The sequence below is a fragment of the Monodon monoceros genome, unplaced genomic scaffold (genome assembly GCF_005190385.1).
Source record: "Monodon monoceros isolate NGI ecotype Baffin Bay Population unplaced genomic scaffold, NGI_Narwhal_1 Super_Scaffold_10, whole genome shotgun sequence".
NCBI classification, from domain to species: domain Eukaryota; kingdom Metazoa; phylum Chordata; class Mammalia; order Artiodactyla; family Monodontidae; genus Monodon; species Monodon monoceros.
In genome coordinates this window covers 19,725,876-19,750,318 of record NW_021703766.1, presented here as the reverse complement: position 1 = coordinate 19,750,318, position 24,443 = coordinate 19,725,876, and the positions used below count along the sequence as shown (strand labels likewise).

The 24,443-nt window shown below is 48.8% G+C and overlaps 1 protein-coding gene across 1 annotated transcript in view; it reads left to right on the top strand.

Annotated features, from left to right (window-relative positions):
- The window catches only part of CDH5 (cadherin 5), a 35,681-nt gene extending 13,359 nt beyond the window's left edge, over positions 1-22,322 (top strand). The window contains exons 3-12 of the mRNA XM_029211706.1: positions 5,233-5,521; positions 6,461-6,577; positions 7,471-7,635; positions 8,474-8,661; positions 10,365-10,615; positions 13,551-13,693; positions 15,224-15,348; positions 15,706-15,814; positions 17,845-18,090; positions 20,189-22,322. Of these exons, the coding sequence (XP_029067539.1) occupies positions 5,233-5,521; positions 6,461-6,577; positions 7,471-7,635; positions 8,474-8,661; positions 10,365-10,615; positions 13,551-13,693; positions 15,224-15,348; positions 15,706-15,814; positions 17,845-18,090; positions 20,189-20,703 (2,148 nt within the window). The 3' untranslated portion in view covers positions 20,704-22,322. The remainder of the gene's footprint in view (positions 1-5,232; positions 5,522-6,460; positions 6,578-7,470; positions 7,636-8,473; positions 8,662-10,364; positions 10,616-13,550; positions 13,694-15,223; positions 15,349-15,705; positions 15,815-17,844; positions 18,091-20,188) is intronic.
- The last annotated feature ends 2,121 nt before the right edge of the window (positions 22,323-24,443 follow it).

Here is a 24,443-nt window from a genome sequence, read left to right as displayed (position 1 = left end):
GGGCTTAATCTCCAAAATATATGAACAGCTCATGCAGCTCAGTATCAAGAAAACAAACAATCCAATCAAAAATGGGCAGAAGACCTAAACAGACATTTCTCCAAAGAAGCCATACAGATGGCCAACAAGCACATGAAAAGATGCTCCACACCACTATTAGAGAAATGCAAATCAAAACCACAATGAGGTATCACCTCACAGCAGTCAGAATGGCTGTCATCAAAAAGTCTACAAACAATAAATGCTGGAGAGGGAGTGGGAAAAAGGGAACCCTCCTACACTGTCGGTGGGAATGTAAATTTGTGCAGCCACTATGGAAAACAGTATGGAGGTTCCTTAAAAAACTAAAAATAGAGTTACGATATGAGCCAGCAATCCCACTCCTGGGCATATATCCAGAAAATATGAAAATTCTAATTCAAAAAGATACACGAACCCCAATGTTCAGAGCTGCACTATTTACAATAGCCAAGACGTGGAAGCAATCTAAGTGTCCACCAACAGATGAATGGATAAAGAAGGTGTGGTACCTATAAATAATGGAATATTACTCAGCCATAAAAAAGAATGAAATCTTGCCATTTAGAGCAACATGGATGGACCTAGAGGTTACCATACTGAGTGAAGTAAGTCAGACAGAGAAAGACAAATACCATATGATACCTCTTATATGTCAAATCTAAAAACATGATACAAATGAACTTATTTACAAAACAGAAACAGACTCACAGACATAGAAAACAAACTTACGATTATCAAAGGGGAAAGCAGGGGAGGGATAAATTAGGAGTTTGGGATTAACGTATACATACTACTATATATAAAACAGATAATCAACAAGGACCTACTGCATAGCACAGGGATCTATATTCCGTAGGTTTTAATAACCTATAATGGAAAAGATGTATACACACACACACATATACATCACTTTGCCGTACACAAGAAACTAACACAACACTGTAAATCAACTATACTTCAATTAAATAAATAAATACATAAATAGGGGCTGGTAGAACTGCCCCGCCATGCGGTTTTGTAAATAAAGTTTTATTGGAACAGAGCCACACCGTGCACTTAACAAATGGTCGTGGTTGCTTTCACGCTACAATGGCAGATTTGAGTAATTGTCCCAAAGACCATATGATCCACAAAGTCGAAAATTTTTACTATCTGGCCCTTTACAGAAACAGTTTGCCCACCCTGGTCTAGAAGGGCAGCATGTATCAGACAAAGAACCCCACACATGCTGGAGATGGGGGAGCCCTATGGTTATAGAGAAACAGGCCAGAAACGACCCCTAGATGGGGAAGGGTCAAGTCTGGCCTCAGCACCAGAAATGCCATGGCAGATGGCGGTGGAGCCAGCTGGGGAATCTATACTCACAGCCCTGCCCACGGCCCTCTCCACTGCTCACTGTGCCCAGGCCTCCTCTGGCCACCAAGAATGGCTGGGAAATTCAGATCCTTCAGTCCGGCTACTCAGAGGGGAAGGCGCTTGCCCAGGGTCACACAGTGAAACCAGGATAGAGCCCTAGGAAAGCACAGGGTTCCTGACTCCCAACACTGATGTGAACTCTGTGCCCTAGAGGAAAATGCCATCGGCCCATCTACTCCTTCCCAAGGGGATGAGTGTGCCGTGAATCAACCTCCAAAGAGAATGGCTGCCCCCCAACGAATATCCACGGGCTGAGTCAGGGACAGTCAGCGGCAAGCAGGGCCACCGGCATGCCGCCCAGCCCGGACACGGCAGACCTTGGACGGCTCGCCCGAAGTCCTCTGCGCAGCAGGAAGAGCCTCAGGCCTGCCGTCCCCTGCCAACAGTGTGCACTTGGCACCTGGCATGGGGACAGAGGGTCCCGTGCAGTCCCCGCCCTGGGAAGAAGCAACAGTGTCTGGGAGAGGCAAGGACAGGGCTCCAAGGATCACCTCCTGGCTCCAAAGACGTCATCGGAGGGAAGGAAGTCCCTGATTACCAAGATCAGAGCCAGGAGCCTTTGTTTACAGAGCTGTTTGCTGGACAATGGGAGCTGAGTGGCCTTCTGAATCCACAGACATGGGTCAGCATAGCTTTCGGCATTAAGATGTTATATCCAAATATAGAGATAATTTTAAAAAGGGGAGGGCCCCCCAAACCTATAACCGCAGTCTGTCTAATCGTGAGGAAAACATCGGACAAATTCCAATAGGGGGCATCCTACAAAACACCCAACCAGCACTCCTCAAAACTCTCACGGTCATCAAAAACAAGCAGAGCCTCACGGACAAAGAAAACAAACTTATGGTTACCAAAGAGGATAGTGGGGGGAGTGGGATTAACATCTACACACTACTATGTATAAACTAGGCAAACAACAAGGACCTACCATACATCACAGAGAACTATACTCAGTATCTTGTAATAATTTATAATGGAAAAGAATCTGAAAAAGAATATATATGTATATTTGTGTATATATATATATATATATATATATATATATATATAACTGAATCACTTTGCTGTACACTTGAAACTAACACAACATTGTAAATAAAGTATATTTCAATTAAAAAAAGAACCATGGAGAATCTGAGAAACTGTCCCAGCCAAGAGTAACTTAAAGGAACATGACAACTAGATGTAATGTGGTATCCTGGGTGGGATCCTCAAACAGAAAAAGGACATTAGGTAAAAACTAAGGAAATCCGCACAAAATATGAACTTTAGTTAATAATAATATATCAATATTGGTGCATTAATTACAACAAATGTACCATACTAATGTAAGATGTTAATAACAGGGAAATTGGGCACAGGATGTATGGGAACTCTCTGTACTATCACCTCAATTTTTCTATAAATCTAGAACAGTTCTAAAATATAAAGTCTATTTAAGAAAAGTTGGAGGGAAGGAAAACAGAAACTCATATCCAAATGAAGTCTTCTTAACACTATTTATTTGATGATACTGAGAAATTATCAAAGATGTTTAGGTGTGAGTCAAACGGAATCTCAGGCAGAATTCCAGTAACAGATCAAAGCTGACTCACGCCCCCTTGCTACTCCTGCCCACATGGATCCTAATGCACCCACCAGAACCAGGTTTGGAATGACCATCCTATCCTAACCCTGAGTAACTCAGACAGGGCCCCAGACTGTCCCTCCTTCTTGACCCCCACTGTCCTCCCGCCCAAGTCACAGGTTCCAGCGCTGGCGCATCACTTCTTGCCTCCTGCCCATCTGTTCATCGTATGTCCCGGCCACTGGGCTTCGGGACCTCCCCACGAACCATCTGCCCCTGCACACCCGCAGCCCTGCTCCAGGGTACTTCTTCACTACCTCCAGCTACAGCCTCACCTCTCTCCCGCCCCGCCCACCAAGGGGGAGGAGCCTCACTCCCTGTCCCCACTTCCTCACCTCCCAGACTCTTTTTAAAGCCCTGTCACCCGGGAGCTTCCCTGGTGGCGCAGTGGTTGAGAGTCCGCCTGCCGATGCAGGGGACACGGGTTCGTGCCCCGGTCCGGGAAGATCCCACATGCCGCGGAGCGGCTGGGCCCGTGAGCCATGGCCGCTGAGCCTGCGCGTCCGGAGCCTGTGCTACGCAACGGGAGAGGCCACAACAGCGAGAGGCCCGCGTACCGCAAAAAATAATAATAATAATAATAAAGCCCTGTCATCCGGCTTCTCAATCCACCACCCCCTAACGCTGCTCTCACCAAGGGCTCCGATGACTGCACCGCTGCTAAGCCTAGGGATGATTTTCAGACCTCGTGGGATCTGACCACACCCATCTTGATGCTCCCTCTTCTGTCCTGAGACCCCACTCTCTCTCAGGTTCTCCTCCAGCCTTTCTGATGCAACACCTTCACTCAAGGCTCTTGTTCCAACTGACCCTTAAATGCTGCCCTTCATCAAAATCTCAGCCTCTTCTGCTTCAAACCAGGCCCTGAAAGAAAGAATGGGGTCTGGACTATCTTTATGCTCCCAGGCTGGCACCTTGTAGGCATCTGATTTTTTTCTTTTACTTTACTGAACTCTATTTTTTGAACACCCTAACCACCTATGGGAGGACCATTCAACATGTATGAAATATGATTAGCTTATGTTCCTAATAGCCCCTGTTTCCAAGATTCCATAAATGAAATGTTCAGCAATTCTAAACTTCTAATATCCTTTAATGTAGGCATCTAGTCTGAATAACAACTAGCATTTATTGAGAGCCTGTGCAAATTGCTTTACACACATTATTTTCCAAGTCTTATTCCTAAGGACACTAACAGTATGCGTAACAAAGAAAAAGGATTCAGTGGTCTAACAAGTATAGGAAATCCTGAGTTAAACAAAGCTCAGTGGAGTTCTTTTCTGCAGAACTATATGTTGTAAATCTCCAAAAAGAGAACATTTTATGCACCATTCCAAAACTAAATGACTGAGACCACTGATGTGCTGATAAATAGTTGACAACTGGCTTTTGAGGGGAAAAGATCCTGTTTGTAGCATTTGCCAATTTCCTTGGTGTAAATACTTTCACCATGTCTGTTGCAAGCGACCAACTTGATGCCACTGAAGGCAGAGTTGGGAACAGATGTGCATTAACACAGCATTATCCAATATTTCCATCATTCAATACGATCAACATAAAAACTCAAGAACAGGGGTGGGATACGGAGGGTGGGAGGGAGACACAAGAGGGAGGAGATATGGGGATATATGTATATGTATAGCTGATTCACTTCGATATAAAGCAGAAACTAACACATCACTGTAAAGCAACTGTACTCCAATAAAGATGTAAAAAATAAAAAAGTTTTTTAAAAAACTCAAGAGAACATAGTAAAATGTAGTAAAATGACAGTATTAGGAAGCAATAGATTGATAGTACGTTACCTTTGTTTGTTTGTTTTTGCGGTACGCGGGCCTCTCACTATTGTGGCCTCTCCCGTTGCGGAGCACAGGCTCCGGACGCGCAGGCTCAGCGGCCATGGCTCACGGGCCCAGCCGCTCCGCGGCATGTGGGATCTTCCCGGACCGGGGCACGAACCCGCGTCCCCTGCATCGGCAGGCGGACTCTCAACCACTGCGCCACCAGGGAAGCCCCTACCTCTGTTTTTAATATGATTCATTTAATTGTAAGTTGATATAATTGATTTTTTTAATAATGCCATGCCCTGGCACACTCACACGGGCACACACTCACACGCACACAGCCACCACTGCTATTTCCAGTTCACGGCGCCTCTCCTTTCCTAGATTAAATCAAGCGTGAACCGCAAGAACACCAAGTACCAGCTCAAAGGAGAGTCTGCCGGCAAGGTCTTCCAGGTTGATGAGAGCACGGGGGACGTGTATGCCTTTGAGAGGCTGGACAGGGAGAAGATCTCTGAGTACCACCTCATCGCCCTCGTGGTGGACAAGAACACTGAGAAGAACCTGGAGTCTCCTTCCAGCTTCACCATCAAAGTTCACGATATCAATGACAACTGGCCTGTGTTCACGCACCGGGTGTTCAATACCTCCGTGCCCGAGATGTCAGGGATAGGTACGTACCCGGTCTGTCTGTCTCCCTCTCCCCTCACTCGTCCCTGGCATGGAGGCACCTCTCCCATTGGCAGCTTCACTGCCTGGGGCAGGATTCAGTGAGTTCCGGGCAGCTATGGGGATGCCCATATTGCCACTTTATATGACTCGAAAGGAACTCTGGTCCCTAAAGACTAAGCTCTGACCTGGCCCCAGACGGAGTCCTGACCATCACACACACACACGTCTTGTTACTCTTTGGAGCCAACGCCACCCACTGCTCTGACTCTCAGGGCTGGCATGCCAAGAGCGTAGCCTTTGCACATGAAGGAGGCCAACTCTTCCACCAAGACAAGGAGTCACCTTTGGGGTCCATACAGGAGTGGAGGGGGGCGGGAGAGGGACACACCTCATCCCAAGGTGTGTCAGCAGCCTGGACCCCAGGCCTCCAGAGGAGACTATTCCTTCCTCAATTCTACCCCCAGCCTCCAGGGGGTGCCAGAAAAGGTCTCCCTTCCCCAGCCCTTAGTCCAGGCTCTCTCGCCAGGTCTCAGGACCAGACCTTCCTGTTAAGTATGGGGAGCCTGGAGTTCAAGGGGAAAGAGATGTGAACCCAGCCCTTTGGGGGCCCTTCCTATTCTCTTGTTCTCATGCTTCCAGAAGGAAGAAGCAGCCCTTACTCTTTCTCCCCATGACCTCAGCCACTCACCTCTTCCCTCATTTCCCCCATAAATGAAAACCACCTGTTCTCTTTGCCCTTCATGTTTGATGGAGCTGGGCCTCCACCACTGCCAGCGCTTTGCCCCCAGGCAGGCTCCTCAGAAAACAAAGCAGCCTTTTCTCCCTCAGGACCTGGGGGAGGGGGGTTCAGGGAACAGCCTGAGCCCCACCGGCCCTCATCTGGGAATGGGGTGAGGGGCTGGCCATCGCAAAGCAGCAACCCTGGATTCTCTCCCCACAGGGACCTCGGTCATCCAGGTGACAGCAATGGATGCAGATGACCCCACTGTGGCAGACCACGCCTCTGTCGTGTACCAACTCCTGAAGGGAGAAGAACATTTCAGCATCCGTGGTTCTGGTCTGTGTGACTAACCCCCCCGGGGGCGGCACTGGCTTGGAGGGGGTGGAGGTGCAGGCACCGAGGGAAGCCCAGTCTGCCAGGTGTCACTGACCACTGACCTACACCACCCTTTGGAGGCAGTCGGTACCCTACGTCAAGACAAGGTGGCTGGTGAGGGCAGAAGGAGGCAGACAGGTGCCCAAGACGTGAACTCAAGTCCAGGGGACAAAGTCAGGACCCAAGCACTGACACGAGAGGTGGAAGAGAATGCTGGTTAGCAGCTCCAGCTATGGAATCAAATGGATCTGGTTTCAGAACCCATTTCTGCTCCTCACTGCTTCTAAAGACCTTGGGCAAGTCAACTGACCTCTGTGAGAGCTAGGGCCCTAATCTCAAAACGGGGGAAGCTTATATTCACCTTGTACGGTAGGTGTGAAGTCTGAATTAGGTAACGTATAATGAGCACGTGGCCCATCGTCATTATCCACTCCACGTGACCCAAAAAACTGTAAGGACTGAGTCTTGGGAGCAAGACAGAAGTCCAGGTGGTCAGGCCTGAGGCAAGCCATCTTTCAGAGTGATGGCAAACACACAGCACAACCTACGCTGCACCAAGGCAGCCATCACTAACCCATCACAGCACTCTTCCCACTCTGAGCCTAGACGTGGCCTCAGGTTCTTGCTCAACTCAGTGCTCCAGGTGGCTGGGACCAATACTGGACCGAAGCGTTTGGCCTAGCAGTGCAGGGCATGGAGGTGGAAGGTGGTTCACCCCTGGCTCTCAGTCCTGGCTGCACAGTGAAATCACCTGGGGAGCTCTTAAGCCAGGCGCCCTATGGGTAGCGGCCGGGCATCACTATTTTTTAAAAGCTCCCCAAGTAACACGGCTCCTGATGTGACACTTTTTGCAGGACTAATTGTCACAGCGAACAAAAACCTGGACCGAGAGAAGCAGGCCAAGTACGAGATCGTGGTGGAAGCACGAGATGCCCAGGGCCTCCGGGGGGAATCGGGCACGGCCACCGTGCTGATCTCTCTGCAGGACGTCAACGACAACTTCCCCATCTTCACACAGTGTGAGCCCCTCCCCTAGGGCCCCGGGCAGGGCGAGGGTTGGGATACTCCAGGCTCCGTGACCCGGGAGCTCTCAGAGAGGATCCTGGCATCTGTCTACCTCTCTCTCCAACCCAGGGCGGGCCTACGTCAGGGGTGTCTTTCCGGTGTTCCCCATCTATGAACACGTTCCCAAGGCTGTCCAACTGCCCCTGCCACGGAGCCCTCACAGGCCAGCAGGGAGTCACACTCCCTGCTGTGTGCCACCGTGTGCCCAGAGTCCCACTACCAGATAGGACCACTTTCACCCAGATCCCATGGGCTCAGGAAAACCCAGACCCCAGCTAGAAAATCCCCGTGAGCTGGGGAACAGGGGTTCAGCAAAGCTCCAGAGCCAGAGACAGGGCTGGGCTCTGACCCATCCACAGACTGATTCTCCCCCCTTTTGACACACCCTGGGTGGGCTGGGGAGGAAAGTCAGATGACTCATCTCTTACAACTCCAATGCTGACGGCTCAGGCAGAGGCTCAGCCACCCCAAGGACAGGCGGGTTTTCCCGAAGTGGCCTCCTTGCGTACGGCACAAGCTCCGGAAGGCAGAGATTCTCAATTGTCAGTTAACAGGTCCCCTAGCAAGGTGCCTGCCATACAGCAGACGCTTGATAACTACTTGTCAGGTGGATGGAAGGACAGAGCACAACCTCTTTGCCTTGGGACACAAAGTTCCAGAGGAATTACTACTACTACTACTACTATTTTATTGTGCCCGCTTCCTGTAACAAAATGTATTGGGATAGTATGGGGACAGTCGCCTCATCTATCTCATTAACCCAGTGCCCTTTGGGGCGCCTCTTTGCATCAGCCAGGTACATGTTTTCTGTGCCTGAAGACATCCGTGTGGGCAGCCCCCTGGGCTCTCTGTTTGTGGAGGACCCAGACGAGCCCCAGAACCGGAAGACAAAGTACAGCATCGTGCAGGGCGAGTACAGGGACACCTTCACCATCGAGCCTGACCCCAGCCGCAACGAGGGCATCATCAAGCCCATGAAGGTTCGCAGACCTGTGGCAGTGACATCAGATGTGGGGTTGGGGGCTCCCGGCTTCCTCAGGACTCAGCCAGGGGTTGCTCCCGGATCAGAGGCCACCAAAGGTGCACGTTCTGGGTCAGTTTGGAGCTGGCCGTGTGCTCGTGGACACTGTGACCCTGGCGCTGGGAAGGGGAGCCAGGACAGAAGGGTCAGTGCCTTAGGCTGGGCTACCCCGGAAGCAGACCTTGAGGCAAGGATTTGGGTGTAAATAGTTTACTTGGGGAGTGATCTCAGGAAGCCCCAGGAGCAGTGAGATGTGAAAAGGAGGAAAGCGAATACAGGCTCCTCAATGAGCAGGTGAACACCATGGGCGAGTGGGGTGCAGTCCCGCTGGGGACATCTGGGGGACCGTGTGGAATATGCCTCAGAGTCGCAGCAGCTGTGGGCTGATTGAGGGCTCCTGGGGGCTCACTCCCCAGCACTTTCTTCCTTTTTTTTTTAAGATTTATTTATTTATTTAATTTATTTTTGGCCACCTCAGGTCTTAGTTGCAGCATGCAGACTCTTCATTGTGGCCTGCGGGCTTCTCTCTAGTCGTGGTGTGTGGGTTTTCTCTTCTCTAGTTGTGGCGTGCAGGCTCCAGGGCGCGTGGGCTCTGTAGCTGTGGCGCGAGGGTTCCTAAGTGCGTGGGCTCTGTAGTTTGCGGCACACAGGCTCTCTAGTTGAAGAGCGGGACATCAGTAGTTGTGGCACGTGGGCTTAGTTGCCCCGTGGCATGTGGGATCTTAGTTCCCTGACCAGGGATCGAACCTGCGTCCCCTGCATTGGAAGGCGGATTCTTAACCACTGGGCCACCAGGGAAGTCCCCTCCCTGGCACTTTCTGATCTGCCCTGGGCACGGGCCAGGAAAGCCCTGGAAGATTACAAGTGCTGGCAGCTGAAAGCCATCAGCATGTAAGGAAATAGTGAATGCCGTGGGGAGGGGGTGGCCATTGGCAGTGGCTGCTGCTGAGAAAGCAGTTGGACTGGCTGAATCCAGAAGAGGAGGGAAGGTCTGCCAGGGGCACAAACTGCTTCAGAACGGCCATGCAGAGGACTGGGAGGCCAAGGCCAGTGATGACCTGCCTCAAAGGGGACACTCCAGAACCCCTCTGCCTGAGCCAGGCCATTCCTCCAGCAGACCTCTCCCGAGTCCCTCTCTGGTCCAGCCCTGTGCTGGGGACTAGATATACCCAGAGGAGTCAGACGGCCTCCACGGTACCAAAGCTCTCAGCCAGTAGGGAGGACAGACACACAGACATAAAGGGTACCCAGGCAGGGAGCAATTACCTGTGTTGGGAGGGGCAGGAATGGGTTCTGAGAGGGCATCTGATTACCTTCAGATTGGCTTCCTGAGGGGTGAATAGGAGTATGCCAAGCGGGCAAGGGCAGGAGAAGAGACTTGAGCAAAGGCACAAAGAAAAGGAATGTCTTTAAGGAGCTGGGGATAGAACCACTAGTCTGTGGTCCCCTTGATAGCAAGACTGTGGCTGATCCACTGGTTGTCCTCAATACCTGGAATTGAGCCACGGTCAGGATACACGGGAGACAGCCGAAGACAGCCAGGCCACAGCCCCTCATCTGTAAAAAGGGGGTCATCCCAGTATGACCTCGCAGGGTTGCTGTGAAAATCACAACCACGTGCTTGGCTCAGAGCAAGTGCTCACCATAGTTTTCCCTTTGCAGCCCCTGGACTATGAACGCATCCGGCAATACAGCTTCACCATCGAGGCCACGGACCCCACCATCGACCTCCGCTACCTGAGCAGCACCTCCACCAAGAACATCGCCCGTGTCATCATCAACGTCACAGATGTGGACGAGCCCCCCACCTTCCAGCAGCCCTTTTACCACTTCCAACTGCGGGAGAACCAGAAGAAACCTCTGATCGGCTCAGTGCTGGCCGTGGACCCCGATGCCGCTAAGCGGAGCCTCAGGTAAGGCGGGTGGAAGGCGTGACGATGGTGATGATCACAACACCACCCAGGCACTGAGGCTCTTAGGCCTGCTGGACTCACCAGGACTCAGAGGGGGAAACTGGCTTCTCCTGGAAGGTACAAGGGACATGCACAGAGGCACGACAAGAAGCCCAAGCTCTTCCACTAACCCATGTGGCCAGGTGGAATCTTGCTCTGCCCAGGCCAGCATGGTCCTGGCCATCAGAGCTTCCCGTTGTCTGCTCTACCTTGAAGGGGAGGTACGAGCTCCCACAGGTCCCGTCTGGGGAGATGTGACAGTCAAGAGAGCAGCCAACTTGACATCCATGAAACCCCTTCGCTAAACATGATTTATTACATTTGTCTTCCCAAAACCACAAAAGGAAAAAGTGTTTATTTCACACAATCAAACAACACAAGGATCTATAAAGAAAACATCATAACCCTCATTTCCAGACAACTCATGTTCATGGTGTGCTGTGGTCCTATCATGCCTGTCTTCGTGACCACACAAACATCTACATACATTTATGGTGGATTTGTCCTTTGTTTGTTTGGGGGATTTGATTGTTTTAAAATTTTTTTGGATCATACTATACCCATTTCATCACTACGGCAAGTCCCTCCCTCAAGTGTTTTTTCACTTTATATATCTTTAATGCATTCTCAAACATTCATTCTTCCACGTGAACCATAAAATTCTTCAGTTTTTAAAAAAGCATCAGAATTCTCATGAGAATTGTGTTTATATATCAATTTGGGGAGAGTTAATGTTTCTCTGTTATCAGGTCTTCCTGTTAAAGACAAATGTGTACCTCCATTTTGATCACATCTCATAAGTTTTAGGACAACTGTTTTCATGGCCATTCTATTCTAAATGGTCTATAATGATAATTTTTATTTCTTCATCGATCCAATGGTTTATTTAAGAGACTTTTTTTTCATTTACAATTGGTAGGGCATTTTTTGGCTTTGCTTTAACTTGTTCTGTGATGTAATGCAATTGTCTTCGTGTGTCTTTCTGTCCATTTTTTTCTGGAATATCTAAGCTTTTGCTTTATGTATTTTTTCTATTCAGTTAACAAAGGTTTATAACTATTCTACCTTCATTATGACTTGTCACTTTCATCCTTATGACATTTTGTCCTCAATTCCATGTTGCCTGATGTAAAGTTTGTCCTGTTTTCATGTTACTCATGTTTGCCTGAAATAAATTTTCCAACCTTTACTTTTAATTTTTTCTAGGTCATGGGCAGTAAGTTGTCTCTTGAAACTGGAATGTAATTGGCTTTGCCTTTTTTTTTTTTTTCCATCTTTACTGGAGTATAATTGCTTTACAGTGTTGTGTTAGTTTCTGCTGTACAACAAAGTGAATCAGCTATATGTATACACATATCCTTATATCCCCTCCCTCTTGAGCCTCCCTCCCACCCCGCCTATCCCACGCCTCTAGGTCGTCACAAAGCATCGAGCTGATCTCCCTGTGCTCTGTGGCTGCTTCCCACTAGCTATCCATTTTACATGTAGTAGTGTAAATATGTCCATGCTACTCTCTCTTCATCCCAGCTTCCCCTTCCCCCCCGTGTCCTCATGGCTTTGTTTTTTAATCTAAACTGAGATGCTTTGTGTTTAACCTATTTACATTTTTCATTGTAAATGATATGTTTGATCTTACTTCTTTTATCTTGTTTTACATTTGCTATTTCTCAAACTTAATTACTTTTTTCTCTTCCTCCATCTTTGTTGTAGAGTCTATTTTTTCATGTTATTTTCTCGTAGATATTTGGATAGAGTACATGCATTTTTACTTCTACCAGTGAGATTTACTTCTATCTGTAAAATTTTAAATGTTTTCCTGGACCAATATTTTCTAGTTAAAAATCTCTGTCTCTCTCTCTGTCTCTGTCTCTGTCTCTCTCTCTCTCTCTCTCTCTCTCTCTCTCTCTCTCACACACACACACACACACACACACACCATTGCCTTCCTATATATGATCAAGATATCAATAGTTTAATTTTAATTCCTCCCAAACCAGATTTTTTTTTTACTTTATTTTGAGACACTTGTTAGATGAAGTGAGTTTTCAAAAAAATTTTTTTCAGGACCCATCTTGTGGATGATATACTTCCTGAATCCTTGCATATTTACAAATCAAAAATATTATCAATGTGTCCTAGCATTTAACTTTGTGAGAATGTCTGGGGTGAGTCTGATTTCTCTTTCTTTATAAGGACGTACCTTTTCTGTCTGGACTCTTTTTGGTTTCTTTATATAGCTCTGAAATTCAAAAGTGTCATCAGGATATAGCTAAATATTGATCTCTTTTTAAAATTACGCCTGATATCAATGACTCTTCTATAAACTTGGGCCTTTCTTCAGATCAGGAAGTTTTCTTCTATTATATCTTTTGTTATTTCTTCTGTTCTCTTTGTTCTGGAATTTTCCTCAGTATTAGAAAAATATATATTTGGAATGTTATATATTTTCATCTCTCTTTTCTTCTCTTCATGCCATTTTCCTTAAGAACTTTTCCAATTTTTACTTCACAAATTTAATTTCCTTTCAATCACTTTGTACCTCTTCCAGCCCCTTTTTTTATTTCTTCCTGGCTCTTGCCCAACTATCTTTTCATTAATCACAAAATGCGATCCAAGCTGTGGTATAGTTGATTATAGTGCCACCTGCCTCAACTGTGAAAGTGCTGTTGATGGAGTCTCAAGTACCACCCTCAGCCCAGTGATGGCAACACTGCCAACATCAAAGGGATTATCTCACTACTCTGACTCCCTCTGGGTGGTCAAGTGCAATGAGCAGTTAGAGGAGGAAGGGGGATGGATGCAAGGGACAGATCCTGAAGGGTCTCATCTGTCCTGCTGGGGAGTTTGGACTCAGCAAAGAACAACGGAAAACCTTGAAACTCTCTCCCGTGGGCAGATACTCCATCCGCAGGACAAGCGACAAGGGCCAGTTCTTCGGAATAACCAAGCAGGGGAATATTTACAATGAGAAGGAGCTGGACAGAGAAGTCTACCCCTGGTGTAACCTGACAGTGGAGGCCAAAGAGCTGGATTCTAGTGGTGAGTGGCCCCATTTGCCAGGGGACCTGGGCTCCTCTCCTTTTCAAATCATCAAAATCTATCATTTTGGGTCTCCAGAGGTACTATAAGCACCCGCTGATGCACCACTTGGTTGGGATGCTATAGCGCCTCCATCCCCAAGTGTGGATGGACCAGCTGCATCCACGTCATCTGAGACTTCGTTAGACGAGCAAAACATCAGGCCCCAACCCCAGACTGAATCAGAATCTCATGCACACTACAGTTTAAGAAGCACTGTTCCAAAACAGGCTGCCAGATGTCCCTGTGATGAGAATCACCTGAGGCACCTCTTAACCACAGAGCTTCTCAGATGCCTCCCTGGAGGTTTTGGTCCAGTGCGTCAGAAATGGGGCCAAGGAATGTGCACTGAACGAGTGCCGTGTGGTCGTTTGGAAAAGGCTGCTTTGGAGGGTGTTTATATGCCAGTTAGTGGGCTGAATTCAAAATCTGAAGCAGTTTCCAACTCCAAGACTGTTAGATTCTCCAGAAATTAGGGTAACTGCTGCCAAAGGGAAAGGCAAGTATCGGAGTTGTGCACTCTTAGCCTCTATGAGAAAATCACAACTGTCCTCTGGGAGAAGGATCAATATTCCCACCTCACACAGAGAGCACAAGGGCCCAGAAAGGGGGTGACTTGGCCAGGGCCCCACCGGTGCTACCCTGAAGGGCCCCTGCTTCCTGCTGGCAGCACGTCCCCCACCTGGCAGCCAGGTCAGCTTCAATGGACTCCTGCCTACTGTCCAGATCAGTCTTTGCCCCTTTCTTCCCCATCTAATCTCACTCATACAATTTTTAAATCTTATAGTAATAGTTTGCTGCCCATTTTAAAATACGGAAAACACAAAAAAGGAGAAGAAAATTATACCCTCATATTCCCACCGTACACAGATAATTACTGTTAGCACTGTAGTGTACTTCCTCTGGTCTTTTTACGATATGTATTTTTATACAAGTGAGATCATAATACTTGTATAAATATCATATCCTGCATTTTTACTTAACCTTATTCCAGAATCATTTTCTCATGGTACTAAAATATCTTTTTTAAAAAAACTGTAATTTTTAAAATGTAATTTACCTGGGCATTGCAAACAGCCACATAGTCCATTCTTTTAAACTGACGTAATTTATTAATGCAATCTCACTTAGATCGTTTACCTTTTCAATTATTTCATAATTAATTTATTTAAATTAGTTGGCTTAAATTGCTGAATTGATTTAATAATTACTTAATTGATTTAATTAAAACCTTTAAAAATACACTTCTGTTGTTCACCTTTTCGATTCTTACAACTAATTCTTTAGCAAATATCCTTGTGCTTGAAGCTTTACCCCCTTCCTCTTCCACTCCCTTCGACCAGGAGGCCATCCCTGGTCTCCCTTCCAGATGTCCATAATCCCCTCTTCCTGCAAAAAGAGCACCCCTCCAGGACTCCCATCCATATACATTCTAATCCCAGGGCTGGCACCTGCTGAACCCACTGTAGTGATGAGTCCTTTCCCCTGCAGGGACCCCCACGGGCAAAGAATCCATTGTGCAGGTCCACATCGAAGTTTTGGATGAGAACGACAATGCCCCAGAGTTTGCCAAGCCCTACGAGCCCAAAGTGTGTGAGAACGCTGCCCAGGGCAAGGTGAGTCTAACTCAGGTGGGAGGGCAAGGCAGCGTCCGCCTGGGGCAGGCCGAGGGGCAGCACCTCCCAGCCACGGTCAGCCGGCATTTCACTAAGTTTAATGTAACTTGTACAACAGCCTTGAGGAAAGGTGACATATTCCCCACAGAGGGTGAAACTGAGGCTCAGAGAGAACGTGTAGTGAGTAGATTGGCGGGGAGGTGGTGGTAGAAAGAGTGGCTCTGTGGAGACCATTTAGGTTAGTGTTACAGGGGAGAGGCAGCCACGGTCAGGTCTAAACCCAAAGTCCCTCCCCATCACTGAAACCCCGGCCAACCCAACACCGCTAATGACCGGCCCCCATCTTCCACCCTCTAGCTGGTCGTGCAAATCTCGGCAATAGACAAGGATATAACACCACGAGATGTGAAGTTCAAGTTTTCCCTGAGCACTGAGGACAGCAACTTCACCCTCACGGATAATCACGGTGCGCCTCAAGGCAGTCAGGCTGGCTCTTGGGGGGCTCGGGGACGGGGTTGAGTCTTGAAGTGCCAGGGTCAAGGACCAAGCCACTGAACTGGGGGCAGGCCCTCAGTGGGGCTTTCAAGTTACAGGAGGTTTTGTACAATTCCCACCACATACCTAACTGGTCTGTGCAATGGTCAGAGCCACCCTGGCACACTGCTAAGTCCACATGGCCGGCCCTTCCCCAAAAGATGCTCAGGTTACTGAGGAGCACAGAACAGATATGCGGTGTAGACAGCTTGGTTCACAAACCAGCCAAAGACTCCTTCCTGCGCTCAGCACAACTGCAAATTGCTCTATGACATAGAACTTTGAGGTTGCTTCCAAAGAGGCAAAACTGGACATTTGAAACCCGAAATGCCTAGGATACAGTGTTTTAATTTGGCTACAATGACTACTTACCCGCAGGTGTCCTCGGGACAGGATCTGGTCCACCAATCACAGCCTAGAGAGCCCTGTGATGTCAGTAGCGGCCAATCAGAATTTCTCATGTGTCAGCGCTGAGTTGACTGAATTCCAGCCAAAAGCAGACAGGCTTCCATGGCTTCTGCACCTTCCTGAGAAAAACACAAAAAATCCCCCTTGGGTCTAAACAGAACAATCCTTCACCCAGAATGGGGTGGAATCCCTGCCCATCCCTAACTGGCAACACTGTGGTTGGTGAGGATCCCTGTATAGAAACAGCCATTGCCACCTTTGAGGAAGGTCAGGGAGTGGGGTCCCTGAGAGCGAGAGGCAGACCCAGGGGATCGGCCACAGACTCGTCCTTAAGGAGCCTCCTGTGGGACGGGGATGGTGGCTATGATGCGTGGACAGTCAATGACAGACCATTCAACATTCCGCTGTCTTTAGTAGTAAATAATATGGAAAAAATACCCGTCACCCCATCCCCAGTGCCCACCTCAATCCTGCCTCAGAGGAGGGCTGCAATGGAGAAGAAAGCTTAAACACCAACCCAAAGACACCCCATATGTGACCAGGAGACTAGCTTGTTGATCTCAGATTCACTTAGAACATGAATGTCCTGCTACAATATTAAATGACTATAGTGAGAAATCTCTAATTTCCCTCATACAGTGTCAGTGGCCATATTGTTATTATTTTCAATTATAAGAGACATGGCTACTTAATAATGAAATGTAATTGGCTTCCATTTGAAATCTAAAAGATGGCCTCCTTTGCTTTTGGCTTCCTGAGTGTGCCAACCCCGCACAGCTAGGTAAACCCTGGAACAGGGAGTCCCTGGACCCTCTAACCATCATCATCTCCTAGGAGCCAACAAAGGGCAGATTATCCAGCCACTGAATCAGAAAGGCGGGAGAGGGGAGGGGGAAAAGGAAGGAGGAGTGGAGGGGGGCGGTTCTGAAAAGCCAGCATGTTAAAAAATCTCCCTGGGGAATTCTGTACATGGATTGATTGGAGCTGAGAGGGAGAGCCTATGTTTGGGCCAAAGCGCATTCTCAATTCCAGCCTGACCAGGGAATCCTCAATTACATATGCAATCATTCCCTCAGTGCCCCAGGGAACTGTGCATTGTTTTTACTTTCTAATGGATTTTCAGGGATAGCAAAAACAGCCTTAGAAGTTAGCCGGATGCTAAAAGACTTTTTAAGACTTTATTTCCCCCTGATTGCTCATCAAAGCTTGAAACAATGCGTTAATTAGCTGACAGTCACCTTTTATTGAAGTAGAGTTAGGGGTCAGGCATATCATTTGCCCACAGAAACAGAAAGCAAGGGTTTTACATTCTGGCCAAGTCCTTCTTAGAGGCTAGGTCGAAGCAGCTGCCCAAAACATGCCCTCTCTGGAGGAACAGACCTGCGCTCAAATGGCTAAAACCTGAGGCAGGGGGTGCCAAGGGCAGAGACACAGCCCAGGCAGCACGTGGGCTGGCGCAGTCACCAAGGGCTTCCTGGAGGTGGCAGGCAGCGTGGATGAGAGGATGGGCACTCCAGGCAGCAAAGCCTGACTCCGAGGACTTGGTGTTTCCAGATAACACGGCCAACATCACAGTCAAGTACGGGTATTTTGACCGAGAGCGCGCCAAGGTCCACCACCTGCCCGTGCTCATCTCGGACAACGGGAGGCCAAGCCTCACAGGCACCAGCATGCTGGATGTGACCGTGTGCAAGTGCAACGAACGCGGCGAGTTCACCTTGTGTGAGGAGGCGGCCGCCCAGGTGGGCGTCAGCATCCAGGCGCTGGTAGCTATCTTCCTCTGTATCCTCACCATCACAGGTCAGTGCCCAGGAGGATGGGAGGGGCACTGAGGGGGCTGCACAGGAGAAGGAAGAGGCCAGGGACCCAGGCCCAGCCCCGCCTCCAGGCCCTAGTGCAGGCCTGTGCTAGGTGTAAGCTTCACCTCCTTGGGTGCCTAACTGTGGGGATGGCGGAGGACGGGGGGGGAAGAAGGGGGGACTCAAGTCTCCTTCCCCAGTTTAAAATACTTTATATATAACATTCACTCATTCAACTGACATATTTTGAGCACTTACTGTGTGCCAGGCACTGTTCTAGGCATTTATTTATATAAAACCTCTTCTGAGGGAACTCGCTGGCGGTCCAATGGTTAGGACTCTTCGCTCTCACTGCAAAGGGGCCGGGTTCAATCCCTGGTCAGGGAACTAAGATCCCACAAGTCGCACCTGCTTTGAAAAAAGAGGATCCAGTTCTTCTTTTGGAGAGAAACGGAAAGTTTAAAATTTCTAGTTTAGATTATCGCCAGTGGTTTTCTTTCTATTTTTAGGATTTCTCCAGACTTGATATCTCTTTTCCTCTTGTTTGGGCCTCAGAAATTTTAGGAGCATTTTAGGCCTTGCCTTAGTTTGGGCTCCCCAGGAAGCAGACCCTGGGACCAGGATTGGGGTGCACATGGTTTATTTGAGAGGCACTCCCAAGAAGCCCCAGAAGGAAGAGGGGGAGCGAGACTGGAAAGGTAGGCAGCCGATCAAGGGCAAGGTGTCACACAAGCTGCCACCATGGGACACTGGGGCTTCTTCTCACTGGAGACTGGGTGGCGGTACTCACAGCCCCTATTTTTCCAACGATGCCCGCCAGCTGATGGTGGGGCTCCTCCCAGAGGTATAAGCTCTGCGTTTCACCTGGGGCAGGGGCTGGCCCTCCAGAGGAAGCCCTTGGGTGGTTAGAGGTCACCCTGTGTACTACAATGACAGGACTGACCGGGGGACACGGTGAGGGACCCGCATCGTCTGCTCCAGGCCTTTCCTGCCAGCGGCTTCCCTGAGGGGCCCCCTGGCAGTGCCCCCACTTCTGGGGCTTCCGTGGCAAAGAGTCCAGACCCAGATTTTCCTCTCAATAAAAATTAGTAATAATGATATACTGGCATCACCACCACACACAGAATTGCACTTAACCTCGTAGCCACCTTATCAAATATAAACAGAGCAGAGGAGTCATCACTTCCATTTTATAGGCAAGGAAACAGAGGCTCAGAGAGGGCATCCTGGCTTTTCTTATGTACGGAACAGTTCGTTAAGTCACTCGAGGCTAGAACGACAGAGTCTAGGGATGCTCTGAGCCTACTTCTAGGAGCTCTCTGCCCCACGCGGTCCACTCCTCCTAGGGGCTGGCAACCGTCATGCAGTCACACACCTCAGAGCTTTGAGCAGGGCCAACATCACACCGCTGCCTGATCATGGGACTCTGGGCATGTCACTCAGCTTCTCTGAGCTCGGTTTGCTCATGTAAAATGGGGTATTAATACCTACTTTGAGTAAAAGAACATGAAAATGTGCCAATACCATGCCAGCATGTACACAGTAGGTGCTCAAGAGTAGCTGCTGCTACTGCAACGGGTGCCATGTCCACCAGCACCGCCAAGACCCATCGTCATCATCATGGCTCAGAATCCCTGCACTCCGAGTTCCAACTCCATCCCTTTCCCCATCTCTGCCCCAACCTCTGGCCTCCTGGCCTTTGGACAAGACACAGAAGGATTTGCCACAGTGGTTAAGAGGAGGGAGGAATTGAGGATGCGGGTAGATGGGGAGGAGAGTGGCAGGAGATGAATGAACTTGAGGGAGGCCCGCTCTGTTGCTCTCCCCCCAGCCCTACTGTGGCCAGGACACCAGCAAGGATGGATCCTGGGTTGGGGGGGGGGTGGAGATGACTCTGGAGTGGGAGTGAGGGTGGACCCACCAGGTGTCTAGACCAAACCAAAATTTCTGCATTGGCCCAGCTGTCACTGGGAGCTGGGCTGGCCCAGGGATGCCCAGGGAGGAGGGGAGGGTGCAGGTAGACCTCAAGGCGGGGGTGTTGGGGGGAGTCCCCCGGTCTGCTGGGCCATGGCTGACCGCCCTGGCTCGCTCGTTCGCAGTGATCACCCTCCTCATCATCCTGCGGCGGCGGCTCCGGAAGCAGGCCCGCGCCCACGGCAAGAGCGTGCCGGAGATCCACGAGCAGCTGGTCACCTATGACGAGGAGGGCGGCGGCGAGATGGACACCACCAGCTACGACGTGTCGGTGCTCAACTCGGTGCGCCACGGTGGGACCAAGCCCCCGCGGCCGGCGCTGGACACGCGGCCGTCCCTCTACGCACAGGTGCAGAAGCCGCCGCGGCACGCGCCTGGGGCGCACGGGCCCGGGGAGATGGCCGCGATGATCGAGGTGAAGAAGGACGAGGCGGACCACGACGGCGGCGGCCCACCCTACGACACGCTGCACATCTACGGCTACGAGGGCGCCGAGTCCATCGCCGAGTCCCTCAGCTCCCTGGGCACCGATTCATCTGACTCGGACATCGATTATGACTTTCTCAATGACTGGGGGCCCAGGTTCAAGATGCTGGCCGAGCTGTATGGCTCGGACCCCCGGGAGGAGCTGGTGTATTAGGGGACCGCGGGCCTCTGGGCCTGGGTAGCTCAGGCTAGTCGGACACGGGCACTGAGCCCTCCAATCGTAGCACTCATGTCCCAGCCTAACAGCCCTTTCTCATGGGTCCCAGAGACCTCACCATCTTGGATGGCAAAATCCAAGTCCCTGAAATGTCCAGGAACGTATTTCAGTGATGGCTACTCCCAAAACGCTGAAAAACACCAGGCTGGTGTTCTGTCTGGGCTGAGACATCCACATAACCCTGTCACCTGCGACCACGGGTCCAACTCAGAGACTTTCTCAGTCTTCTCAAAGCAGATTACGCTCAACTGCCAGGGGGAGGTCTTCCCCTGAGGTCCCTGAACCCCTAGTGGGGGGGGGGTGGGGGGGGGGGTCCTGGTGCCTCTCACCTGGAGGCAAGGGGCTGGATGGCATGACTGTGGGGCAAGACTCTCTGTAGCCCAGTCCCCCAGGAGACTGGGCCCGCCCCCCAGGCCTGCCCTGCTTTAGCTTCCTCACACCCTCCCAAGACCCCCAGCATTCTGCAGCCTCTCCCCAGGCCTGTCAAAAGGAAGGAAGGGCCTCTTGACATCTCCCGACCTTGGGTCTTGAGGTGACCTCGCTGGCCTGCCATGCCTGTAACTATGCTGTACTGGGTACTGAAAATTCATCCAAGGTCAGGGAAATGGCTCGTTGAACTTTAAAGCAACTGTGAATTCATCCTGGAGGGACAGTGGAGACCAAACGAGACCACAGATCATAGGGTGAGGGCCACCTCCACACCCACTCCCTCCAGAGAGGGCCAGGAGTCGCTGTGACCCCAATTTGACACTCACGACACCCCTCCAGTTTTGCCTGGGAAGTAGGGCAGATGTTTCCGGAGCAGAAGACCTCTCCCTGCCTCGCCCGGTCACTCATTCATGCTCTTTCTTTTTTCTTTCTCTCCATCTACTCTTGATCTCTTGACTTAGAGGCACTTAAGGTGTGACCCACATCAACTCTGGCCAAAGTCCAAACCCAAACATGACTGCGCAACACAGCTGTGTCATTTGCCTTTACACCTCGTTGTTGCCACATCTCAGGGAACCCCAGCAGGGCCCCATCCCTACAGAAGGCAAGGCCCCTGCTCAGGCCCAGTGGTCACCTGTTCCTCTTCCACTTTCAGCCATGTATGGAACTTTCCACTGCAAACACACCTTAGGGAAGTGGCATCACTCAACGGGGGTGCGGGGAAGGAGGCAAACTCTCTGACTCACCATTTGTCATGGATCAAGGTTCCTGCTCTGGGCAAGGCCCCTCAGTTCAGGGGACTGTAGATAACACTGACTTTTTATTTTTAACCAATAACAAGTTTTTCATATTTTTTTTTTTTACTAATAATACTTACACATTTCTAGCTCTCACAAACATATAGAATAGGGTTTTTGCATAATAAGCAGGTTGCTATTTAGGTTAACAATTTTAATTCAGGTTTTTTAGTTGGATAAACAAATTCCTGTAACCTTCTATTTCCTATCATTGTAGTAATTGCCCTAGTGATAATGACTATATATATATTGGCTACACTGGTGCATGGGACATACTGTATTTTTTTATAACTAAATAAAGAAAAATCTTGAAATACTTCTCTTTCTAGAGCTGAGCGAGCTCATGTGAAACACAAGCACATACACCACCACCATCATCAGAGGAACCCAGGGTGCAAGGCGACATTTGCAGTCAGGATTTCAGAAACACACTGCAGGAAAGTGATTGCAGCAGAGGGACACCTAGTCCATCCGGGTCTCCTCTCAGAGCCCCATGCCTTCCCTCAGCCTCTGTACGTGGCCCCCAATCCCACCCCGACTCTACACAGCAGGCAGGGCCTCTGGAAGCTGGAGCTGCCACACATTTTCCAACTGAGAAATGAACCAGACGAGTGATATACATCAGCAGTGAGGGAGGAAATCAATCTAATTAGCTGGTTGACAACAGTGATTGAGCGGCTGGCATTTAGTGGGGTGTGTGGACCCCAACATTGGGGTCCTGCCTGGAAAACCTCACAACCGAAAATGAGAACAGGAAGCCTCTTTGCCAGACTTAGGACTTGAATTGGGTAGGTGGGAGATGAAGCTCACTGCAGCAAGGCCCCCACTCCTTCGTTTCCTGCAGCATTTCCGGGGCAGTGTGACTCCCAGTGATGAGATTTTGCAAACTGTGCTCTGGATGAACACTTTCCTGGAGCTCTCAAGGGGCAATTTGTCTTAATTCCAATTTCGCTCTAATTTCATTGGGATTTCTTTTTTGAGCCATTGGTTATTTGAAACGTATTGTTTAATTTCCAAACATCTGTGAATTTTCCCAATTTCCTTCCATTATTGATTTCTAATTTCATTCCACTGTGGTCAGAGAACATAAGTTTTATGATTTAAATCCTTGTAACTTTACTGATACTAGTTTTATACCCTAACATATGTTTTATCCTGAAGAATGTTCCATGTGCACTAGAGAGGAATATGTATTCTACCGTTGTGATGGAGTGTTCTATAGTGGTATGTTAGTGTTGTTCAAGACTTTTATTTCCACACTGATCTTCTGTCTAGTTAGTCTATCAATTATTGAAAGTCTAATGCTAAAATCTCCAGCTATTACTGTTGAATTGTATATTTCTCCCTTCAACTCTTGTCAGATTTTGCTTCATATATTTTGAGTCTCTGTTGTTACGGGCATATAATCTTATAATTGTTATATCTTCTTGATGGATTGACCCTTTGAGCATTATCAAATGCACCTCTTCACATCTAGTCACAACTTTTATCTTAAAGTCTATTTTGTCTGATATTAGTATAGTCACTCCAGCTCTCTTTTCGTTACTGTTTACATGGTATATCTTTTTCTGTCCTTTTCTTTTCAACCTATTTGTGTCTTTTAATATAAAGTGTGTCTTCTGTGAACAAAACATAGTTGGATCAGGGCAGTTTATCCATTCTACCAATCTCTCTTTGACTGCAATGTTCAATCCTTTTACATTTAATGTAATTACCAACAAGGTAGGGTTTATGCCTGTCATTTTCCTATTTGTATTCTTTGGCTTATGTCTTTTTTGTTCCTCTATTACCCCATTATTGCCGTGTTTATGTTAAATAGATATTTTATAGTGTACCGTTTTAATTCTCTTGACGTTTCTTTGACTATATTTTATGTTTTTTTCTTAGTGGTTCTCCTAAGGATTATTCTTAAAATCTTAACTTATAACAATCCAGTTAGAATTTGTACCAACTTAATTTAAGTAGTGTACAAAACTTTGCCCCTAATAGATCCACTCCCTCCCCGCTCCTTTGTGCTATCGCTGTTGTACATATTACATTTTTATACATCGTATGCCCATCAACATAGATTTATAATTATTGCTTTATGCAGTTGTCTTTTAAATCATATAGGAGGGAAAAAAGAGTTACAAACTATATATATACTGCCTTTTTTATATAAATGTATTTATTTTATTTATTTATTTTTGGCTGCATTGGGTCTTCGTTGCTGCGTGTGTGCTTTCTCTAGTTGCGGCGAGTAGGGGCTCTTCTTCATTGCAGTGCGCGGGCTTCTCACTGCGGTGGCTTCTCTTGTTGCGGAGCACGGGCTCTAGGCGCGCGAGCTTCAGTAGTTGTGGCTTGCGGGCTCTAGAGCACGGGCTCAGTAGTTGTGGTGCAGGGGCTTAGTTGCTCTGTGGCATGTGGGATCTTCCCGGAACAGGGCTCAAAATCGTGTCCCCTGCATTGGCA